This window comes from Emydura macquarii, unplaced genomic scaffold (assembly GCF_026122565.2).
Source record: "Emydura macquarii macquarii isolate MOO-44397 ecotype Brisbane River unplaced genomic scaffold, CSIRO-AGI_Emac_v2 contig_2205, whole genome shotgun sequence".
NCBI lineage: Eukaryota > Metazoa > Chordata > Testudines > Chelidae > Emydura > Emydura macquarii.
The window spans coordinates 20,233,696-20,256,546 of NW_027132342.1; the positions used below are offsets into that span (position 1 = coordinate 20,233,696).

At 45.1% G+C, this 22,851-nt stretch overlaps 1 protein-coding gene across 2 annotated transcripts in view; it reads right to left on the reverse strand.

Annotated features, from left to right (window-relative positions):
* IFT56 (intraflagellar transport 56) overlaps window positions 1-22,851 on the reverse strand; it is an 81,278-nt gene that overhangs the window by 47,322 nt on the left and 11,105 nt on the right. For both annotated transcript variants that reach the window (XM_067559653.1, XM_067559654.1), the window contains exons 5-8: window positions 16,771-16,820; window positions 14,082-14,227; window positions 5,619-5,790; window positions 5,154-5,228 (exon numbers count right to left, since the gene is read on the reverse strand). In XM_067559653.1, coding sequence (XP_067415754.1) covers window positions 5,154-5,228; window positions 5,619-5,790; window positions 14,082-14,227; window positions 16,771-16,820 — 443 coding nt within the window. The remainder of the gene's footprint in view (window positions 1-5,153; window positions 5,229-5,618; window positions 5,791-14,081; window positions 14,228-16,770; window positions 16,821-22,851) is intronic.

Consider the following 22,851-nt stretch of genomic DNA (forward strand, 5'->3'; position numbering starts at 1 on the left):
TGTTAGCTTTTTGAACTCCCGCTGCACACTGACTGATGTTTTCAAAGAACTATCCACAGTCACTCCAAGATATCTTTCTTGAGTGGTAACAGATAATTCGGACCCCACTATTTTTTATGTATAGCTGTAATTGTGTTTTCTAATGTGCATTACTTTGCATTTATCAACATGGAATTACATCTGCCATTTTGTTGCTCAGTCACCCAGTTTGGTGAGATCCCTTTGTAACCCTGCGCAGTCTGCTTTGGACTTAACTATCTTGAGTAATTTCACATCATCTATAAACTTTGCCACCTCATTGTTTATACCTTTTTCCAAATCATTAATGAATATATTGAACAACACTGGTCCCAATACAGATCTTTGGGGGACCCCACTACTTACCTCTCTCCACTGTGAACACTGACCATTTATTCCTACCTTTTGTTTCCTGTCTTTTAACCCAGTTATTGATCCATGAGAGGACCTCTCTTCTTAGCCCATGATTGTTTACTTTGCTGATGAGCCTTTGGTGAGGGACCAAAGGCCTTCTGAAAGTCCAAGTATACTGTATCAACTGGATCACCCTTGTCCACATATTCGTTGACCCCCCCACCAAAGAACTCAAATAGCTTGATGAGACATGTTTTCCCTTAGCAAAAGCCATGTTGAGTCTTCCCCAACAAATTGTGGTCATCTATGTGTCTGATAATTCTAGTTTCAACCAATTTGCCTGGTATTGAAGTTAGGCTTACCAGTCTGCATTTGCCAGGATCATCTCTGGAGCCTTTTTTAAATATCAGCATTACATTAGCTATCATCCAGCCATCTGGTACAGAGGCTGATTTAAGCATTAGGTTACATACCACGGTTAATAGATCTGCAATTTCATATCTGAGTTCCTTCAGAACTCCTGTGTGAATACCATCTGGTCCCGATGACTTATTACTGTTTAATTTACCAATTTGTTCCAAAACCTCCTCTATTGACACCCCAATCAGGGATAGTGCCTCATATTTGTCATCTAATGGCTCAGGTGTGGGAATCTCCCTCACATCCTCTGCAGTGAAGACTGATATATAGAATTTATTTAGCTTCTGTGCAATGGTCTTGTCTTCCTTGAGTGCTCCTTTAGCACCTTGATCGGCCAGTGGCCCCACTGATTGTTTGACAGGATTATTGCTTCTGATGTACTTAAATTTTTTTTGCTGTTATTGTTTGTGTCTGTTGCTAGTTACTCTTCACATTCTTTTTTGGCCTGCCTAATTATATTCTTACACTTGACTTGCCAGAATTTTTACTCCTTTCTATTTTTCTCAGTAGAATTTGACTTTCAATTTTTAAAGGATTCCTTTTTGCCTCTAATCACCTTCTTTTATTCCATTGTTTACCATGGTGGCATTTTTTTTTGTCTTTTTAATTTTGGGTATACATTTAATTTGAGCCTCTATTTATTATGTTTTTTTAAAGTTTCCATGCAGCTAGCAAGTATTTCACTCTCGTGACTACAATGCTGGACTGGGCTGTCAGGAAGTGTGCAGGATGCCAAAAGGAGACACACTAGTTGGACAATTTTCTGTTTTCGGGCAGGGCCAGGAGAGGCAAGCATAAGGGACTGCTTCAGATTTTTCAAGAGCTGCAGGGCAAAATGTCCCCCCTCCGCCCACCACCACCACTTGAGGCTGATTTGCAAGTCCACTTGGTTGCAGTGGGAGGGATAGGTTTTGGTTTGTATTTCAGAGGGCACTGGTGTGCCGATGAGTGGCACCGTGAGTGGAGGGAGTCTTGAGTTTTGAAAGACATCACATTCCTGGTGTTTTTCACCATTCTGGTGGCAGTCACCTTCTGGGATGGGGAGTTCCAGGAGAAGAGGGTCACATTTTGGTGCAACAATCAAGAGTTCATGCAGTAAATTCTCAGTCCACTAAATCAGCCAGAGTAATAAGTTGGTGAGGCCTTTCATTCTCCGTTGCCTTAAATGCTGTATTCATTTCACTGCCAAGTACATAACTGGGCTTAACAACGATATAGCCGACACTCTTTCTTGATTGCAGGTTGACTGATTCTGAATGTAAGCATTGGAGGCCACAGTGGTGCCCAACCTAATACCTGCAGCCCTATGTAATCTTGATTGCTAAAAGCAGTATCTGGAACCAAGGGATCACTTGCACTACAAACTTTTTTGGCTTATATGATGGTGTTTGAGGAGTTTCAGGCATCTAGGGAGGCTGTGGGTCTACACAAGGCCTGGCCTATACTAGGACCACAAATTTGGTAGTTTATGGTCTTGCTACATAGGTGGGGGCTGGCACCACTGGCTACAGCTAACTGGTTAATTGGGGTGTCCTTTTACTGCAGGTCATCTGTACCCGTGTCAGGGATTCATAGCCGTAGGATGCTGAAGGGTTGGGCCTGGGCTGCCGGAACACAAAACAACTTTAGGGAGCCAGTGACCTTGCAGGTCCTTAGACAATTAGTCAAGGTTCTTCCTTGGATCTGCCATTTTTGGGTGGAGTAGGGGGGTGAAGCTATACTCTTCAAGGCAGTCTTTCTTTGGGGCCTTTCAGGTCAGTGAGCTGGTCCCATCAGCGAAGGGAGACTTCAGGGCGGGCTCTCAAATGACAGGATGTGCAGTGGGAAGTTGATTCTTTACGCAGCTTAAAAACCAGTCAAAGAGGGGTCAACGAGGCTATTGTTCTGCACCACTCTGGTTGAGGTGGACCTGTGTCTGGTATGAGCACTGCAGGCCTGATGAGGGTTCCGTTCCTGCATGGGGAATGTTCCTACATAACCAAATTACAGTTTGTGGGAGTGTTTAGGAAACGGCTGTCATTCTTGGGCTTGCCATCTGGAGAATATGGCTCCTACTCATTGGCGGGGGGTGGGTGGAGCACACAATAGTGGCTACCCAGTTGGGTGTGTGTGCATCAGAGATTCAGGCTAAAGGACACTGGTGAGCCACAAGTTCTATATGCAGTGCCTGAGGGAATGCCAATGCATGGGGTGAGCCATAAGCACCACAGGTTTTAACCATGTCTGCATCCCTCCCCATGCCGATCACACAAAATGTATCACAGCACACACACAGCTGAGGATATGGACTGTGGGCACAGCACTGGGCACTAGATTTACAAGATAGCATGTCATATGAGGGACATGATTTTGTCTTGGCACAGCAGCCAGGACATGTACTGGGACCAGCTCATGCCCCTCTTGCATGGGCTGGCACATGGAAAGGACACACTGGACATCATCATTATCCATTTAGGGGAGAATGACCTTGGAATGTGCCCTGGCCTCAAAGTGATTTTGATGGCTAAGCGGGATATTGGACTGCTGGCAAATATGTTTCTCAGCATGGGGATAGTATGGCTGGAGATGTTGGCCCGTAAAGTTTGGCAGATTACAGTACACCGGCAAAAGATGGACAGGGCCTGGAGGAAGGCCAATCAGAAATTAGCAACAAGGCTGGAGTCCAAAGGTGCTTCAGTTATCAGACATGGCTGCATAGTCCAGAGTGCATCTGAGCTACATCGAGGATGGAGTGCATCTCTCTGATACATGTGCCAGTTTGTTCCTGAATGATACTGATATTGGTTTGACTGAACTTCTAGGTAGCCTGTACTGGGTGGGCTGGAGACAGCCAAGCTAAGAGCAGGAATTCACTGATTTAGGCTCCAGACACAAAAAGGTAACATAGTGAGCATCCAGAGGGCATTGTGTGTAACCCCCAGAGGCAAATGAATCAGGGACTGGAGCATTACTCCAGAGGACCACCCCCCAATGCACTTAACAGTGATACTGGCCGGTGGGGGATCAAGACCCCCTCTCACTTTAACCTACAAGAGGGGGAGGGATACTAGTGGGCAACTGGAGGCACGCAGAGACCCTCCTAGTGTGATGACTGGCTCCCCTTGCAGAGAGAGCCCCAAAGAATTGGTAAAGGATCAATGGGGTGCAAGTGACCATGCTGAGCTGTCCCCCAATAGGAACTTTGGACGTAATTTGACAAATAAAGTTGTGGCCTAGTTAAAACCCATACCACGTGTCCTTGCCTTCTTCCATTTAGTGAGCACACCAAACTAAGCAACTCTCCAACATCAAATAAAAGCTAACTACTATAAACATTAGTCATTCAAGAGAGTAGCAATAAAATCACTGGAATGGAATGTTGCCAGATGCTGCCAGTGTCTCTCCTATTTCAAACACAAATATTTTGATTTTGCCTCAGTATCTGCCCACCATGAGTTCCTAGTCATTAACTTTGCAAATAGAGACCATTATTTTGAGACATTTTAATTTGACTGACACTGTACCCTGGTTAGATAACATTGTTCAGGGTCCTCATCCATCCTGATTTTTGCACAACAGTCCTGATTTTGACAGGGCTGTTTCAAGTAGGGTTGGTGATTTGACCAGTCCAAAAATAATTGGTCAAATAACATAAAAAATGGTCAAATACTTTAAAGCACTACTTTATTAGAAAAGTAACAAAATGAGTCAGACTTTATGGTCTTAGAAAGATACCTATACCTAATTACAAAAACAAGTATTTAACTGAGCTATTTTAATTTTAAAAATGTGAAATACATTAAATGAAGTTCTAAAGTATGAAAAAATGGAACTATGATGTAATTAAAAAGATAGGCTGCCATCTACATATCAGGGCATTTTTGTCGGAGTATTTGACAAATATTGACCTTGATCAAATCATAGGCAGTCAGTTTACTGCCTAATCCCAAGTATCTTGCAAGGATAGGCTCACGAGATATTTAAAGCATCCTAATATACCTGTGAGGATAAAGCAACATATTTTCATGACATGATAGCAAGCTATGAGAATGTAAAAATACCACGATGGTGTAATGCAACAACTTTGCCCCAGAAGACAAAGTATAAAAAGTGACAGCCCGAAGGATAGGAATGCAGGTTCTTTTCTTGAACTTGGCATAGAGACAAGGAAAGCATCAGAAAATGAAACTGATTAAATAAAAGTGGGAGGTATATTGATCAGAGTGCCTCCATTGCTTATATGGTGACACTTATGGATTTACATCATCTCTTAACACCCCACCTTCCACTGCTCAATTCCCAATTTTCAATGGTGTTCCATCAAGAAAAGCTCCATAGACCACAATTTGAGATCCACTAGCGTAGACAAATCCATTACTCACCAGATTGTGCTTAATGAGCTCCTTAGCAAACTCAAAAGATGACGAGGCATTGTCCATCAAGCTCTTCAGTTCTGCCTGAAATTAAATATTATACCTATAAAAATCTTAGCAAAAAAGTGCATAACCATACCACATCTGAAACTGATGGAAAGCAACTCCAGCTGTGATGAGCTGGGTTAGTGGAAGAAAACAAAACACATCTCCACCCTGATGACTGTTCCAAATGGATAATTCATACAAATGTAAAAAAAAACTTGCACTGGGAAAATGGAAAGGCCAGCATATGATCAGAAAACCTAAGTGCCCAACAATGTGAGAACTATAGGGGGGTCCTCCTCTGAGGGAGGACACCAATATGATAAAAGGCCATTTGTCAATAACTGTGAAGGAAGATAATAAAATAGGGAAAATAAACTTGCATGGGACCTCAACTGACACAAGCCAGAAGGGCTTTTCAATGCATACCTCAGCAGCCTTGCCATTGTAAAGTCGGAAGTGGTTACAAGCCTTGAGGTTAAGAGCTATGGTGCTGTCAGGAACTTGCTGAAGGTAAACAGCCAGCACCTCTTGCGACACATCATAGTAATCTAGCTTGTAGTAGCATAAAGCCACATATACGTTGAGAGCCAGGTATTCCCTAAAAGGCAAAAGAGGAAGAGTTCACAGAAGCATTCATCTCCTATCAGAAAATTGAGCTGAAAAAGAATACTAAAGTCTGTTATGCACCCTCCCTTACCTTCCCATGTTCCCTTTACAAATACTGAGTTTCTGAGAACAGCCTTATATATGACTTTCTAGATTCAGCTTCTGCTACAGACAAGCAAAAAACTATTCAGAGATGCCAACTGTATCTGTCTGACAGGAGGAAATAATTGTGTTGTGACATTTGCATATGTGAAGACATTGCTCTGTCATGCACTGACACCATGAATCAACATGTATTGAGTCAATGTCACAACACATTATCCCAACATCATGAGGGTAAAAGAAGAGCTGGTTTCTTCCAAGCACTAGTGCACGCAAGAATGACCTGTGAAATTTGGGGCTTGTTATTTTGGGGATTGGCGATAACCTCATGTGAAGGAACGTAAGAGAGAATGCAATAATTTTTCATGGACTGACGAACTAAGGTCCATCCACAAAATGTACATAAGGCAATTTGACTGTTTTCCTTTGCATGCATACAAAACTTCAAAAAGATTTACTTAATGTCAGTATTTACTTTTATGTCATGTATAATTAACCTGTGAAATTCACTACTGCAGGATATCAAGCCAAAAAGGAATAGCTATTTACAGGAATAAGAAAAACATTTGCAGTGACAACAATTTATAGTATAACTGTTACAAAGCTAATTATATGCAGTGTTGTGGTAGCCATGTCAGTCCTGTTATATCAGAGATACAAGGGGGTGAGGCGATATCTTTTATTAGATCACCTTCTGTTGATCTGACCTGAAGAGCTCTGTGTAAGCTTAAAAGCTTGTTTCTCACACCAACAGAAGTTGGTCGAAGGTGGTCACCCATCTTGTCTCACAAAGGTTATTGATCTTCATGTTTCAGGGCATAAGCTCATCTTAGCCTAGGGCAATGGTTCTCAACCTTTCCAGACTACTGTACCTCTTTCAGGAGTCTGATTTGTCTTACGTACCCCAAGTTTCACCTCATTTAGAAACTACTTGCTTACAAAATCAGACATAAAAATATAAAAGTGTCACAGCACATTATTAATGAAAAATTGCTTACTTTCTCATTTTGTCTGTATGAAATTTGAGTTTGTATAGACTTTGCTAGTGCTTTTTATGTAGCCTGTTGTAAAACTAGACATGTATCTAGATGAGTTGATGTACCCCCTGAAAGACTTCTGTGTACCAATGGTTGAGAACCACTGGTCTAGGGACTGTCAGGCTGAAATTTCCTCCCAAAGCATAGAATTACAGAATGGAGGTGTTTCAGCTTTCTCTGAAGCATTTGGCATTAGACCCTGTCAAAGGCAAAAGACCATTGACCTCTTCCAGAATAGCAGTTTATACATTGCCAAGATCTCCTTTGACTCCTGGACCGTGTTTCCCAGACCAGCAGCATCTAGAGAATATTACATAGGCAGCATGCTAAAGATGCATGTGAAGATGTGGTTGGGGGAAAATGCATGCCTTGTGCTGCTCAACAGAATATCTCCAGCCAATTAAAGAATGGTTTGATTCCTTGTAATCTCCTTGGCTGACGTTGGTGGCTATAATGTGGAATCCTGGGGCAGGGTTATAACAGGATAAATGGGAATGGATAGAATCCTCAGAGCTCAAAGGGACACACAGGATCCCTTGAATAAAAACAAGACTGAGGACTTCTTATGAAGGCTGGCTCGTGGAAGAGAGTTCAGTAACTAAAAACCAGGGCCAGACAGGAAATCAGCCAAAAAAACGAAAACTAAACAAAAGAGACAGGTGCATGCTTTGTATTGTGGGTAAGACACACTCAGAACATTCTCTGTTCTGCTTGTAATACTGTAGCATCTCATAAGAAACAGGAGAGAGGGTTCTCAGGATTGGTCACGGAACAAAGCACATTAAAAAAGGGTATTGGGGTGGACACGTTTCCCTTGTGCCTTATTGGTATAACAGTTCTGATTCCAGTGACAAACCAGAGATGGCTGCATTATCCCCTTCTCACAGAGGGAAGGGCACAAAAAAGATAGTTAGTTACCTTGTAATTGCAGTTTTTTGAGATGTGTTGCTCATGTCCATTCCATTATAGGTGTGTGCACGCCTCTGTGCACGGATACCAGAACTTTTTTCCCCTTAGCAGACCCCGTAGGGTCGGCTTTGGCACCCCCTGGAGCCCCGTGCACATGCCGCAGTATATGAGGCACTGCTGGTCCTATGCCCCCCTCAGTCCCTTCTTTCCATCACCTCCAGCAGTGGGGACGGGGGGTGGGTCATGGAATGGACATGAGCAACACATCTCAAAGAACAGCAGTTACAAGATAAGTAACCATTTTTTCTTCTTCGAGTGCTTGCTCGTGTCCATTCCATTATAGGTTACTCACAAGCAATACCTTGGAGGTGGGCTGGAGTTATGGATGAGCTGCCTGCAGCACTGCTCTGCCGAAGCCCGCGTTGTCCAGTATCTGCTGGACGATGGTGTAGTGGGACGTGAAGGTGTGTAGTGACGACCAGGTGGCAGCTCTGCAGATGTCCTGCACAGGCACTCTCGCTAAGAAGGCTGTATACAAAGCTTGAGCTCTGGTTGAGTATGCTATGATCGTGCCCGGATGTGGCACCTTCGCTTGCTCGTAGCAGAACTTGATGCAGGAAGTTATCCATGACGAGAGCAGGAAATTATCCATGATGAGATGCACTAGGCGGAAACAGGTAAGCCTTTCATTTGGCCAGCCACCACAACAAAGAGCTGCGTCAACCTCCGGAACAGTCTCATGCGCTCGATGTAGAATGCCAGTGCCTTCTTACGTCTAGCGAGTGCCACCTTCTCTCCTGCGAACCGTGGTTTGGGAAAAAACATGGGGAGAAAAATATCTTGGTTATAATGAAATTGGGAAACCACTTTGGGCAGGAAGGCTGGGTGCGGCCACAACTGAACTTTATCTTTATAGAATACAGTATGAGGCTCCGAGGTCAGCATCCTAATCTTGGAGGCCCTCCTTGCTGAGGTAATGGACACCAGGAAGGCCACCTTCCAAGAAAGCAGGAGTAAAGGGCATGTAGCCATGGATTCAAAGGGGAGCCCCGTGAGCTGTGAGAGGACCAGATTGAGATCCCAGGGAGGCACCGGGTCACGGACCTGTGGGTAGAGCCTCTCCACCCCTTTCAGGAACCTAATTGTCATAGGGTGGGAGAAAACTGATCTCCCTTCCAAAGGCTGGTGAAACGCCAATATAGCTGCTAGGTGGACCTTCAGGGAGGCCATGGCTAGCCCCTGGAGGTTTAGCTGTAGCAAATACTCCAGGATCACCTGTATTGGAGAGAGACCAGGCGGGATTCCCCGGGACTCTGTCCAGCAGGTAAACCGCTTCCATTTAGCCTGATACACGACCTGCGTGGAAAGCTTCCTGCTACCCAACAGGACTTGCTGGACTTGTGCCGAACAGGCTCGCTCATCTGCGCTCAGCCACAAAGCCTCCATGCTGTGAGGTGTAGGGAGTCCAGGTCTGGGTGCAGCAGGCGACTGTGATCCTGAGACAGGAAATTGTGCCTTTTTGGAAGCTCCGGGGGGGACGACACGACGGGACGGGACGGACAATCGATAGGTCCAGCAGCATGCTGAACCAGTGCCGGCGTGGCCAGGCCAGTGTGATTAAGATAATGTCCACCTTTTCCCTCTTGATTTTCAGCAGGATTCTGTGAAGTAGGGGAATGGGTGGGAATGCGTACATGAAACTCCCTGACCACTGCAGAAGGAAGGCATTGGAAAGCAACCTGGTCTCCCGACTGTGGAGGGAGCAGAACTACGGGCATTTCTTGCTTCACGCTGATGCGAACAGGTCCACCTGGGGAGAGCCCCACCTTCAGAAGATCAAAGACACCAACTTTGGATGCAGCGACTAATCATGGTGGGGTAAGAACAACCTGCTGAGGCGGTTCACCTCATCGTTCCTCACCCCTAGGAGGTGAGAAGCTATCATGTGAAAATCGTGCCTCACCGCAAAGTCCCACAGAAAAATAGCTTCCCTGCAGAGGGCTAAAGAACCCCTGACTGTTGATGTAATACATGGCCACTCTATTGTCTGTCAGCACCTGCACTACCCTTGCCCACAATGAAGGGAAGGAACACTCTGCATGCTAGTTGAATAGCCCGCAGTTCTTTCACATTGATGTGTAAACACCTCCCTTCCTTTCACCAGACCCCTTGTGTGCCGAGGTTGGCGCTTATATGGGCCCCCCACCCTAGATCCAAGGCATCTGATATCAAGGTGACCGAGGGGACTAGCTCTTCGAACAGCACACCTCTCAACATTGCCCGGGGGAGGTCCACCACCAGTCTAGAGTGGCTAGGATCTGGGGGGGTAGGGGAGAGACTGTGACCACCCAATCCAGGGAGTGCCTGCTCAGGGTATAAATCAAGGCCAGCCATGACTGAAGCTGTCTGAGTTTTAGGCGAGCCAGCCTCACCACATAGGTACAGGCCGCCATGTGGCCTAACAGCTGCAGACAGTGCCTGGCTGTTGTTGTAGGGCATACATGCAGGTGAGCAACAATGGTGGACATTGCCTCGAAGCACGGCTGAGGTAGGAAGGCTCTGGCTTGGGAAGCGTCCAGGACTGCCCCAATGAACTCTATCTGCTGCACAGGAATTAATGTGGACTTCTGCTTGTTTAGCAGCAGGCCCAGTTGGCAGCTGAGGGCACATGTCAGTTTTACACTGTCCTGAACCTGGGACCTGGACCTTCTTCTGATTAGCCAATCATCCAGGTAGGGAAAAATTTGGACACTCTTGAGCCTCAGGTTCACCACCACCACTGCCATACATTTCATAAACACCCTTGGAGCCGAAGACAGGCCAAAGCTGCAAACTGGTAGTGGGAGCCAGCCACCATGAAATGAAGGAAGCGTCTATGGCTGGGGAAAATAGAAATGTGGAAGTATGCATCCTTGAGGTCGAAAGCGGCATACCAGTCTCCTGGATCCAGGGACGGGATTATGGAAGCTAGAGGGACTAGGCAAAACTTCAGTCTCTTGAGGTATTTGTTGAGACAATGCAGGTCTAATATGGGCCTTAGGCCCCCTTTTGCTTTGGAAATGAGGAAGTACCTTGAGTAAAACCCTTTTCCCTTCATGAACCTTTTCCACGGCCCTCAGGCTAAGAAGAGTCTCTACCTCCTACATGAGAAGTTGATCATGAGAGGGGTCCCTGAAGAGGGATGGGGAGGGAGGGCTGTTGGGAGGGGTAGAAACAAACTGGAGGGCATAGCCCGCTGAGACTAAGCCAAAGACCCAGTGGTCCAAAGTAATTTTTTCCCATTCAGACCTGAAGGGAGCTAGGTGTTTCAAAAAGGGACGGGAGGGATGCAGGAAACAGCCTGGAACGTTGCCCTCAGGCGCACCATCAAAATAACCTCCTTTGGTTACCTGACCACCTAGACGACCTTTGCTATGGGGCTCAGCAAGAACCTGGGGGTGGTTGGCATCTCCTAGACCCCCCTATTTCTGTCCCTCTGTCTATAGGGAGTGAACGGCCGTGGCTGATACCTCTGCTGTTGCTGGCTCTGAGGACAGAATTGACGACTGGAGGTCTGGGGCGTGTAAAGACCCAGGGAGCGGAGCGTGGCCCTCAGGTCCTTCAGACCATGCAACTTTGCACCCGTCTGGTCTGAGAACAAAGCTGACTCATCAAAGGGGGAGGTCCTGGATGGACTGTTGGACCTCCTGAGACAGCCCCGAGGATTGTAGCAACGAGCACCTACGCATGCAGATGGCGCATTCAGCTCTGCCCACCAAATCAGCTGCATCTGAGGACGCCTGCAGTGCTGCTCTAGTTGCCGTGGTACCCTCCTCCACGATGGTGTTAAAGTCCAGCACCTGGTCCTGTGGCAGAGCATCCGTGAAGCGCTTCAGCAAGTCTCAGAGGTTAAAATTGTACCTGACCAGAAGAGCCTGCTCACTGGCAATTCTAAACTGCAGGCTTGCCATTGAATAAACCTTTCTCCTGAACAGGTCCAGTTTTTTGTTGTCTTTGTTTTTTGGTGTGGAACCAAGCTGCCCCTGCCTATCCCTCTGGTTGGCTGCATCTACCACCAGGATCCCAGGAGAGGGTGGATAAACCCCAAGTTGGAGGCCACCCTTTTGAGCAACTCTTTGTGTGCCAGGATGAATAGACTGTCCAAAATCATCCAGTTGGGGCACGGACTCTTTGTGTGCCCTAAAATCATCCAGGGGCACGGAGTGTCCCTGGGAAACTACCTCATCTGGGGAAGAGGAGGAGGATTGGAGGGGCGCGGTGGGAGGCGGCACCCCCTCTCGCTGACTAAAGGTCCCCACAGAGGTCCCTTCCTATGGGTCCGAATCGTCCTCAGAGGGCAAACAATGGCCCTTCTCCAGTACCAATGACACGGACTGCACCCCTGATGACTTAAATGACTGCGGCCCAGGCCCCACCGGAAATCCCCAGGGTCCCCAATATGGCCATTGGGGTGGCCACTGTTCTTGAGGCCATCCAGGGCCTGCCTGCACTGAGGGCTCCAGCACCTTTTGCTGGTGATGCCTCGCCTGGTGGCTGTGCTCCCAGGAGGTCACCAAGGCACTATCAGACAGCCACAGCAGGGCTTCCTTAGAGGCTCCCATTGTACAGTACCAATCTGCAGAGGAGCGATGACCTGATCGATGTGTGGGTGCTCCGTCGCTCTGGAGAGCGGCCTCTCGGCGTCAACGATCTTGAAGACAAGACTCGGTGCCGATGCTGCGACCAATGCTGACATGTGGAATCATGCTCCAATGAGCTTTAACGTCCAGAGCGTCGTCTGGGCATCGATGACTTGCAGCGTCACTTCCCTCTCGGTGCCAAGTCAGCCTCTGGTGACCGGGTTTTACGCTATCTCGGTGCGGGCAAACTCTTTGGTGCCAGGGAGCTGGAACGGTGCCGGGTTCCTTCCGAGGAATGGACCCCTGCAGGCGATCCAGACAGGTGCCGGGTTTCTTCCGAGGAATGGACCCCTGCAGGCGATCCAGACAGGCATCGCCTTCTGGGACAAACTTTTCTTGGTGCTGGAGATCATGACCAGCGTCAGGAGGGCGATTTCATTCCCTGTCCCATTGATGCGGGGCGCTCTGGTGACCATGACCTGGAGTGACTTCTAGGGGAGCGGCGTAGTGATGACTGCTCCACCCTAGGTGACCAGCTTGCCGGAGATCTTCCTCCTGTACCGGGGATCACTTGAGCCACTCAATGGGTCCTAGCTCGGGCTTCCCCTGTGACACTGGCCCCTTCTCTCTAGGCGGAGGTCGAGGCGGGGACAGCATGGGCAAGGCCAACAAGGCTCTTGCTGCCTGAAAAGCCTCTGGTGTTGACAGCACCAGTAGATGCAGAGGCGCCCCTCCACTCCCTGGTGCGGTCCGGTACTTGACCCCACCTTCTTAGACGGTCCGGGGGAGTGTCCACGTTCCGTGCGCTGTTTCTGCTGCTTCTTCCTCGGTGGGGATGAAGTCCATTGCTGAGGCAGAGCCAGAGCCGACAGTGCACTCTGCACCGATGCCACGCTCAGTACCAAGGCGGAACGGGTTGGCTCGGAGGCCGGTCTAAGCGCTGCCCCCATGGGTAAGGTTTTCAGGTGGATTTCTCTATCTTTTTGAGTCCGAGGCCTGAAAGCCTTGCAAATTTTACACTTATCTTTATCATGAGCTTCCTCCAGGCACTTCAGGCAGTTATCGTCGGGGTCACTCAGTGGGAAAGCCTTCCTGCAGGAGGAACATGGTTTGAAGCCCAGTGACCAGGGCATACCCTGCTCCTGGCAAAGTCCCAGCCGGGTCTATCCTAAGTGACTAACTACTACTACTAACAGTACTTAAGGTCCTAATCTACCTAACTAAAACAAACAACAAAGGATTAAGTTGAAAACAAAGGGAATTGAACACTTGCGACTGCAAGCTGAAGCAGTTCCAGCAACTGTCACAGGCGGAAAGAAGGAACTGAGGGGGTGTAGAGCCAGCAGCGCCTCATATACTGCGGCATGTGCGCGGGGCTCCAGGGGGCACCAAAGTCGGCCCTACAGGGTCTGCTAAGGGGAAGAAAGTTCCGGTAACCATGCACAGAGGCATGCACACACATATAATGGAATGGACATGAGCAAGCACTCGAAGTGTTGATACCACTACAAATAAGTTTTTAGAAGCCAAACAACTACATGGAATGGAAACACAAATTCATCTGAGATACTGCAGTGAGGTTGAGAATGAAAGGGGGGAGAAAAAGAGACACCAACCGATTATCAAGCAGTATGCGTTTGTAGATATCAATTGCTTCTTGGTAGTGAGACCGCATGTAATGAATAGATGCCAGGCTGAGCTGATCTTCTGTGATGTCCTGCAAATTCTGGTGGAAGCTCATCAATTTCTTTTCATCACTGAACTAAAAAGAAAGAGACAGACATCCTCCGAAAGAATTCAACATGGAAAACAAGAGCAATTAGTCAGTTAATCAGGAAGGGCACAAAACAAGTAGTAAATGAGACTGAACTTTCTAACTTTAAGACTTGTTTTACTAATGGAGAAATTTGTCAAGGGAAAAGGTACAAAGCCGTCATTGGAAATAACTGAGCCTAAGGCTAAACACACAACTGTCAGGTATGATTCAGACATAATAGAAGCTGATTTGCCATGATGTAGGGGTACCAGCAGGGAGATGGACTAGATACTCCATAATCAAAATAAATCTGTAATACAAGATTTTACTACTATCATTTGAGCAAAGAAAGATTTCCTGTTTTTGGATCCAAAGCTTAGTTCTCAGGGACAGACACCCTTTCTCATCCCTTGCCACAAAACAAAACAAAAACAAAACAAAACCTCTTGCTGAGCAAAAGCCTATTGTAAAAACAATTCCCACAGTACCTTTTTGTGGCATTGACCAGTTCTCCCTTTCTCCAGGCCTCACATCTCCAATTTCTGTGATTCCATACGATGTAATGTAATAGTTTCCATTTAAAAGAATTGTTGCATTTTACATAACAAATGTGCAAATGTAAAATGGAGGGTGCATAGTTAAACAATTTTGCAATTGTATCAAAATTATAAAGCAGCCAAGAATATCTATTTAATTGGACCACTCAAGTCACTTATCAGTCCAATGCTTCCCCTTCTTATATAAGTTACTGCTAGCAATGGTAATAATGAACCCCCTCTATTGCTGTTAGAGGTAGAATGTGTTTTTTAAATTAGGGGAGGTTTGTTTGTTTTTTTAAAAATTGATAGGTCTCATATTTAAAATATCTAGCTGCTCATCTTTGCTTGATATCTCTTTCTCTCTTGCTTGAGCTGATCACACAACAACACTCCATGCTCAAAAACAGTAATTTTGTATTTTCATAGTATCTTTCGTTCCAAAGGCTCCTAAAGTACTTTGCAGACTATATGCATAGTGATTGTTTAGTCACCATAGTAGTGTGGACAGCTCTGGGTGCCAATTTGTGCCAGTGCCACTACACAACAGATTTTAGGCAAGGACATTAAGAATTATGTTTTCAATTAACACAGCAGAGAGACTTAGGTAGACAGAATGCAACTAACCAAATTAGAATTTGGCTGGGACACCAGGGTAAACAGGAGTTTTTGCAGAAAGTGCCAGGATCTGGGTTTTCTCTCTTACGCAAAACATAGTGTCTCTCTAAGTACAGAGCCCTTTGCTCCATGTTGGAACAAGGCACAAACATGAGTCAGAGGGAATAATGCATTACTTACTGATGCCCACACCCCTAATGAGGATCCAATCCAGCAAAGCACTTAAGCATATGCTTAACTTTAAGCATATTCTGAGTGTGCCTTTCTCACAATACAAAGCATGTCCCTGCCTCATTTTTTTATTTAGCTGGTTTGTCTGTCTGATACCCCACTGAAGTCAATGTGACTATTTATGTACTTAAAGTTAAGCACATGCTTAAGCACTTTACTAGATCCAGGGCTTGAATAACAAATACCACTTCTTGCAACACTTCAGCTTTCTGTGACCTTGCTTTGCTTATAAGATCTCACAAAAATCACAGCGTCATACATATGTAATAAAGACTTTTGCTGGGAAAGAGAGGGATTAGGACAGTAGCATTTTATCTGTTCTTTTGTCAAGTTTAAAAAGCCACTCTGAAAGACAATGCAATTTTATCAATACATTTACTCTGAAAAAAGTGTATCTTGGTGTTGTTGTCTTCTTAACCTTTGATGTTTTTAAATGGACAGAGCCACTTATTTGAAAGTGGTTCATGCCATGGACATAAAAGCTCCCTTGTTAGTAATAAACAGTGATCTATTTATAGAACAAAAGCAATTCCATTAGCAGGCCAGAAGTGAAGGAGCTCTCATTAGTGGGCTAGGATAAGACAGATCAAGTCCTCTAAAATCTGGTTCATTATTCTTGAACATACCAACATGTAACAAAGTGAAGGTGGTGCTTCAATCATTGCTGAAATGAAATCTCCCTATAATAAACAAGACTGTGTTTTGGAGGACTGAATAGCTCAGGAGATTACTAACAGATATAGGTCTTTTCACTTAAGTTGTTAGTTCCAAGATGCTCCCAGCTAGGAGGAACTAGAAATGATTTTAGAAGAACGGAAGTGGAAGTAGCTGCTTTCCATGTTTCTGATTCTAATCGGGTCCTAAGGTGGCAATAGCCAAAAAATATCATCAGACTGTTTCAATTAGGCCTATGTGAAGTGAACTGGCAGGTTTCACTAGTACCTAGCAGACAGGTATCTTCTCTGAACTCCCCTCTTACACCTCCACATGGTTCCTCTAAATCAAATTTATGCAGTTGTGTTGATAATTGGGAAGATTTGTTCTGCTGTTATCCATCTGATGCACCTATTGTGAGGACTCATTCTGGAAGGTTGTCAATCCAGCACCAATCACAGCACAAAATTCAGAAAGAAACATGAAGTGTGAGCAAAGAGACATACGTACCTTATGTGCTAGGTGAAAGAGCAGACGATTCTGGAGTCGACTTTTAGGCGCTAGAAGGAAAATCCAACAGTAAGTTACAGGGCCCTGGTACCAACTCAAAGAACATTTCTAATTCAAGATTTCCCTTGTTGTTTGTAAGACACCTCACACACACCAGTAGCTTGCCCAAGCACACCTCACTGACCCACTCACACCACAAGGCCTACAGCTGAACCTTTTATTTGCAACTTCTCACAATCGTGCCACTGTTTAAGAGTCTTTCTGTATTTCTCATCAGCTCTCCATTTCTTTTTAATTCTCTGCTGAACACACATTTTCTCCCATGCCTTTGCCTTCTGTCTTCCTTAACTCCATAGCTTCACTACTTCTCTCTAAAACATTTTGTACATTTAATAACGTTTGTATGGAAGATGCTATACAAAGCATGCCGAGCACAATGCATCTCAAAAGAAATATAGGCAACCAACACTTAATCAAGGCTCCAAGGCCACAACTGATGTAAATTATGTGACAAATCCCTTAAAAATTACCTGGCAAGATTCCTGGAATTATGAGGCAAGGCCTGGCACAGCAGAGAACCAACCACTAACTGCTAACACAAATCAGCTCTAACCTACTGCATTAATTTAGATGGAATAAATGGGCTCAAAAGAGTCAAAGGTGTTATTACCCAGTCACTATCCAACATTAAAGAGTTTTAAATAAGTTTTAGGGTTTGGTATATAAAGACTTTGGCCTGCTCAGATGAGATGGGCTGGAGCTATTATTGCTGCTGCTGTTAAAAGTTTGATCCCATTTCTAAGAAGACAAAACAAGAAAAACACATAGAAAAGGTGGTGATGGGGGGGAAGAACAGAAAATACAGCTTCTGTCTCTGGTGCTGACTTTCACTTGTAACCTCAATGCTGGAGAAACGCAGGCCCAGCACACAATCTTATAAGTCACTCTGAGACCTGGCAAACTTGAACAAGCATTGGGCTTTGTAGGGCATTGATTATAGTTGCTTCTTTCTGGTGACAGGCTTAGCAGTGTTTCAAAATATGCAGTCTTGGCTGGGTAAACCAGATTTCTATTACACAGAACGAAAAGGAAGAGAGCTAGAACAGAGAAGAAATAAGGTAGGGGAGAAAAAAGGATACATAGGGCAGGGGAGATACAAAGTCCCAGGTGATGTTCAGGTTTCAGCCAAACTTGATGGAGGGAGAGATGTCATATGGCTCCCTCGCTATGGCCTGGTCTTGTCAGGACATCTTTCAGGATCAGGATGACAAAGGTGTGGGGTCCCAGGAGATGGTGGGGGTGGCAGCCATCATGGTAAAGCTTGCTCCAGTAGCCAAATTTTCTCTCAAAGTCTCTTTTTAAGTCCCCCCAAAATGGAGTGATGGGTAGAACAGCCCATTTCCTCATTATGTCCACCAATTAGGCATAACATCCAGCACACTAATTTTGGTTCATTGATTTCTGGCTCCACATTCTTCCTGTTTACCAAGCATGATCTTAACACAGTCCTTAAGTTATATTTATAGCCCTTTTTGATTGGAGTAATTTAGTCTGTCTCGCTTTTGCATCTTTTCTCATCATTTGTTGGTATAGGTTATTGTGACATCTTATGAATTTATACTCACTTTTTACAGTTGAGCTCACAATTAGAGTAAATTTGTAGGTTTAGATACCACAACAAATCACTTTTCCTTCTCTGTGGAAAGGGTATGTGGCAGCAGTTGAGAGGAAGAACAGGGAATCTTGAGGAGATTGCAAGCAGCGAGCTGTTAATGTTCAAACCAAGAAGTGGAGGGAAGTTTACAGAAGACACCTCCTCTATAGAGTACCTAATCTTCACTGCAGCAGAGCCCTGCTCTACCAACATTAAGATCTCCATAGGGCACACCCAGCTCTGGAGCTTGTAAGATGTACACTTTAAAAGCACCACAACTTAAGTTTCTTATCTACAGAGCTACTAAGCTCTGCTGGGAAAGTCCTTCCAAAAACCTTCCTTTGTTGGCTGTATTTTCTTCAGTCTCCCCAGCTAATGAGTATCCCAATGTCTATCCAAGCCACCCAGCTGGCCATTAATGCACCATATAAGTGAATTTATGTGGCACCTCTACAAAAAGGAAAATTATGCAGGTACTGTCCCTGTGTGGTCACAAAAATGAAGGATAATTCTATTGACATCCTAAACCATAAAAGCAGAGCTCAATCCAAAATGTTCCCTTCCCAGAGATGGAATTTACTTCTATTAACTTGTAGATTTTTTTAAAATAATTCAATGGGTGATTTTTAGATTCACTCTTATCCTTCCCCTTACTTTCCTTCCTCCCAGCAGGAGTTCCACCTTCTGCTCCGTCTCTCCTTTACCAAATAAGAGACCCCACCTTGCTAGCCCTTCTTGTACACAATGCCACAAAACAACCCATTCCCAACGGGCTGTCAGCCTCATGGTGCCTGCCCACATCCTCTTTGTCACTGGACTTACCTTCCCCCCTCTCCTGTGCTGTTATTTCCAGCAGCCTGCCTCCCCCGGCCAATTCCGCTGGGAGAAGGAAGGGAGATCTTATCTTAAGAGTAGCCCTGTGGTAATAAATTGGACTCAGTTCTGATATCAGATATCGGCCCCATGCTGAAGACATCTCCAGAAGTGATCTAGGTGGCTCTGTAAAGGTATATCTCAGGCCCATAATCAGCAGTGGTTGGTGCTAGAATCTTTGTTGGTACTGATTTGCTGAGTGTCAGTCTCACCTCGGCAAATACTTAGACTCCCTATCTCTAGAGAAGGGCTGTTTCTTTTCCTCCTTCTAAGATGTTTTTTCCCCAGTGTTTGAAGACGTGACTAGGCTCTGTTTGGCTTTGCCTTTCAGCCTCACCCTTCAATTGCATGACCAGTGCTACCTCTGATAATTAAGTTGTCTGTGCTAGGGCTGCTGGAGTTCAGGCCAACCTAATGTCAGCTGGCCTCAGTGCCAGTCTAATGACCAGTGCCACTGGGCCTGGTGCCAAGGTGGTTGGAGTTGATATAGCTAGTACCAATTTTGACAGCATTTTTTTCTTGTTTTCCCATCACTGCTCAACTCTATGGTGTGTTGTCAAATAGAAGAAGCATTCACTGAAGAGTACTCTCTTTGTTCTTTGGAGGTAGTAGTCTCTTCCAGGTCCTAGGTGGCACACATTGATTGCTCAAGCAAGTGCATTTTTAGCCATGTGTCCCTCGACCTCTGAGTCCTCAAGAAACATTTACAAACCACATACTTATTTTGGATGTGACCTTCCTCCAAACAGAATAAGTAGCAACTATGTCTTTCAACTAGAAAGGATGGTCAAGTCACAGATCAGGCAGGGTTTAAACCTAGAAGGTTTGGAGTCTGCCATAGCAGTAGGCAAAGTGTGCCTAGCCCTGATGTATGAGGGGGAGGTGTTGGTTTTGGAATGTCCAAACTGAAGAAAAGAAAAAATAAAAGGGTGAATATAGATTTTGTCACTGAATAGCTTGAAAAAAGATGAGCTCAATAGGAGTAGTGGATCAGAGTCTCACTGGGTTCCACCTTGCTGCTATGGGTGGCAAGAGAGAACTGAAGGAGGGAGAGTTGTGGCCATGCTGTCCTCTATGCCCTTGCACAGGGCACATGCACTGCTCCAATAAACACTGCCATTCAAAAAAAAAATTCAGATCTTGCACAAACCAGGAGCATGCACACCTACTGTGCGGTCCTCAATGACGCATACCTGAAGACCTTCTCTTTCAATTGCTTAGGATTTTCTCCAACATATTCAGTAGGGGTTGAAATTTTCCTAGTTGGTCTCTGCCCAAAATGCTTTTGTTTTCTGAGATGTAGATTTGAAAAAAGTCAGTTTAACTGTTTTTCCAGTTATTTAGGCATAACTAAAAATACACTTTTTATATGTTTCAATCTGGATAATTTAGAAATAACTGAAGGAGAAATTGTCAGCTATTCCTGTTTTGCAGCTCTCACTGAGTCTTAAAAAGCAAGATAAGAAAATAGGCTTAGTCGTGTTGAAGCTATGCACATTTATAATGGCCATTCTTATGTTCTTGTTTAGGGGTGGAGAAAGTGGAATGACATGGCAATCCTTGTTTTATCTTGTGTCTGTGCCTAGATAACTCACAGGGTTTTTCAGAAGTATTTAAAATGTAGGGATTTTCTATGTAAAATGCATTCATGACTCTTTTATGAATTAATCTTTAACAGATTTTATTGTTAAACAGTCTAAATCTTTAATTAAAACAATAATAAAACAAAAATTCAAAGTGACACAGTGCAGAACACAAGGGGAAGGAGGTAAGTCATAGAGAGTATATGCCTGGCCTCTGTCTCTTCTTGTTCTTGGGCCTTCCAGTGTTGAGTGGTGAGGCTCCAAGTTATCAGGGTTGTTAGGTAGCTCAAAAGAGCTCAGCTCCTAGGAGCAACTGTTCTCACTTTCCTGAGCTTGGATCCATGAAAGGAAAGGCCTCTGGTATTCCCAGTATCCTATATTGTCCAGGGACTGCAGGACATGGCTGGATCCTGGCGTAGAGCACTACATTGCCTGCTGTCGTAACAGCAGCATGTGCTGCAGCAGAGCATTCTGGTTCTGTACTGCCTATGCATCTTTGTCTTACTTCATAGTGTCTTTTGCTATGGTAAAACTGTCCCTGGTAACTGTGACGATGTTTTTGGCCACTCCAACTACTTCTCTGGAGAGGTCCATCTTTTTTTCCCCTCCGACCTCAAGTACAACCTCCACCTCTCTATTGATTTCAGGGTTTTTAAGGAATCTGGAATTAGGTCTGTGAACATTTAATCCTGAGTTCTCCATTTCTGTTGTCCTATCTGGCTAGCCAGCTGCTCAGCTGCTGATAAAGGTCCTGTCCTGGAGGGTCTGTCTTCTGCAGGTGCCATGGCTCAGGGACTAAGAAAAAAAAAGCAGTTATTGTTCATATTCCAGAGTGGCTATGCTAACATTATTGCTATATACATTCCTGTTTTCCCATTCTGAGATTTTTCCAAGTCTGGGGGAACCTCAGAGATGTTAAGTGGTGTGTGCATGAGAGGGGCTATACTGGGATTTTTGTCTGTGCGGTACTTGCTGTTTGAGTTTGCTGTTGTGCCTTGAGGCTGATGGTGTTAGTTGGAAATTATGATCCTGGTTAGGATTTGCAGTTTTGCTGTGCTTTGGAGGCACTTATATGTTGACAGAAAGGTTATAGGGATTCAGAGAGATTATTACACTAAGGCAGGTAACCAGGAGGCAAAGAATGATCTTATTCAAAAAAGCAATTTACTCTGTGAAATTATTCACCCAGAAATGTTGCAAAAGCAGACAGGAATTGTGCTATACTGAGCGGGAATGACCATGCAGTTATCCTGAATAACATCTGGACCAAAATCAGGCAATTTCTCAGTCTTAGACTCTGCTGAGAAAAATAGAATTCTGCACTGCCTGAAGAATTCATATTCCCAGTCTTTCTATGTAACCCTGTGAAAAGCCATTAAGAGCCTTGCAATGCCTAAGGTAAAGCTCTTTTCCTGTAAGAATGCATGTTACAAGGCACTTATACCTCAGCAGGGAGCTGTAGTGTTTGTGGGCATGCAATGTCCACCTCATGTAAAGTGAGAAAATTAACCAAACTTCTTTTCCTGTGAGCACTGTCTCAATAAGCTGTTGAATTTCATACACCTGAATGTGTTCCGTATTCGAATCTGCCGCAGGACAGGAGGTGGATACAAGCTATGGCAGTGCCATGATGCCAGCTGCCAGTTTGAGCTGGCAAGCCAAGTTGGGGAAGGGAGGGATGACATTTGCCAGGTAGGACAGATGTGGGAGGGAAAGGAAAACAGGTAGATATGCACATGCTGTTCATGGTGTGGGCTTCAAAATGGTTGAAAGTCAGGGCTTTAGCATGAGACAGAGGCCAACTGCCCATTTGGAGCAATCACCATTTTGAAAATGCATACAGGTGGGCCAAATGGAAAGCATGGGACAAAGGGAGGGAGGGATGGACACTCATAAAGGCTGTCCTAGCTCACATCCACCTAAAATGGCTATGGCTGTCAGGCACCCAGAACAGAAGCTACCACAGTATTA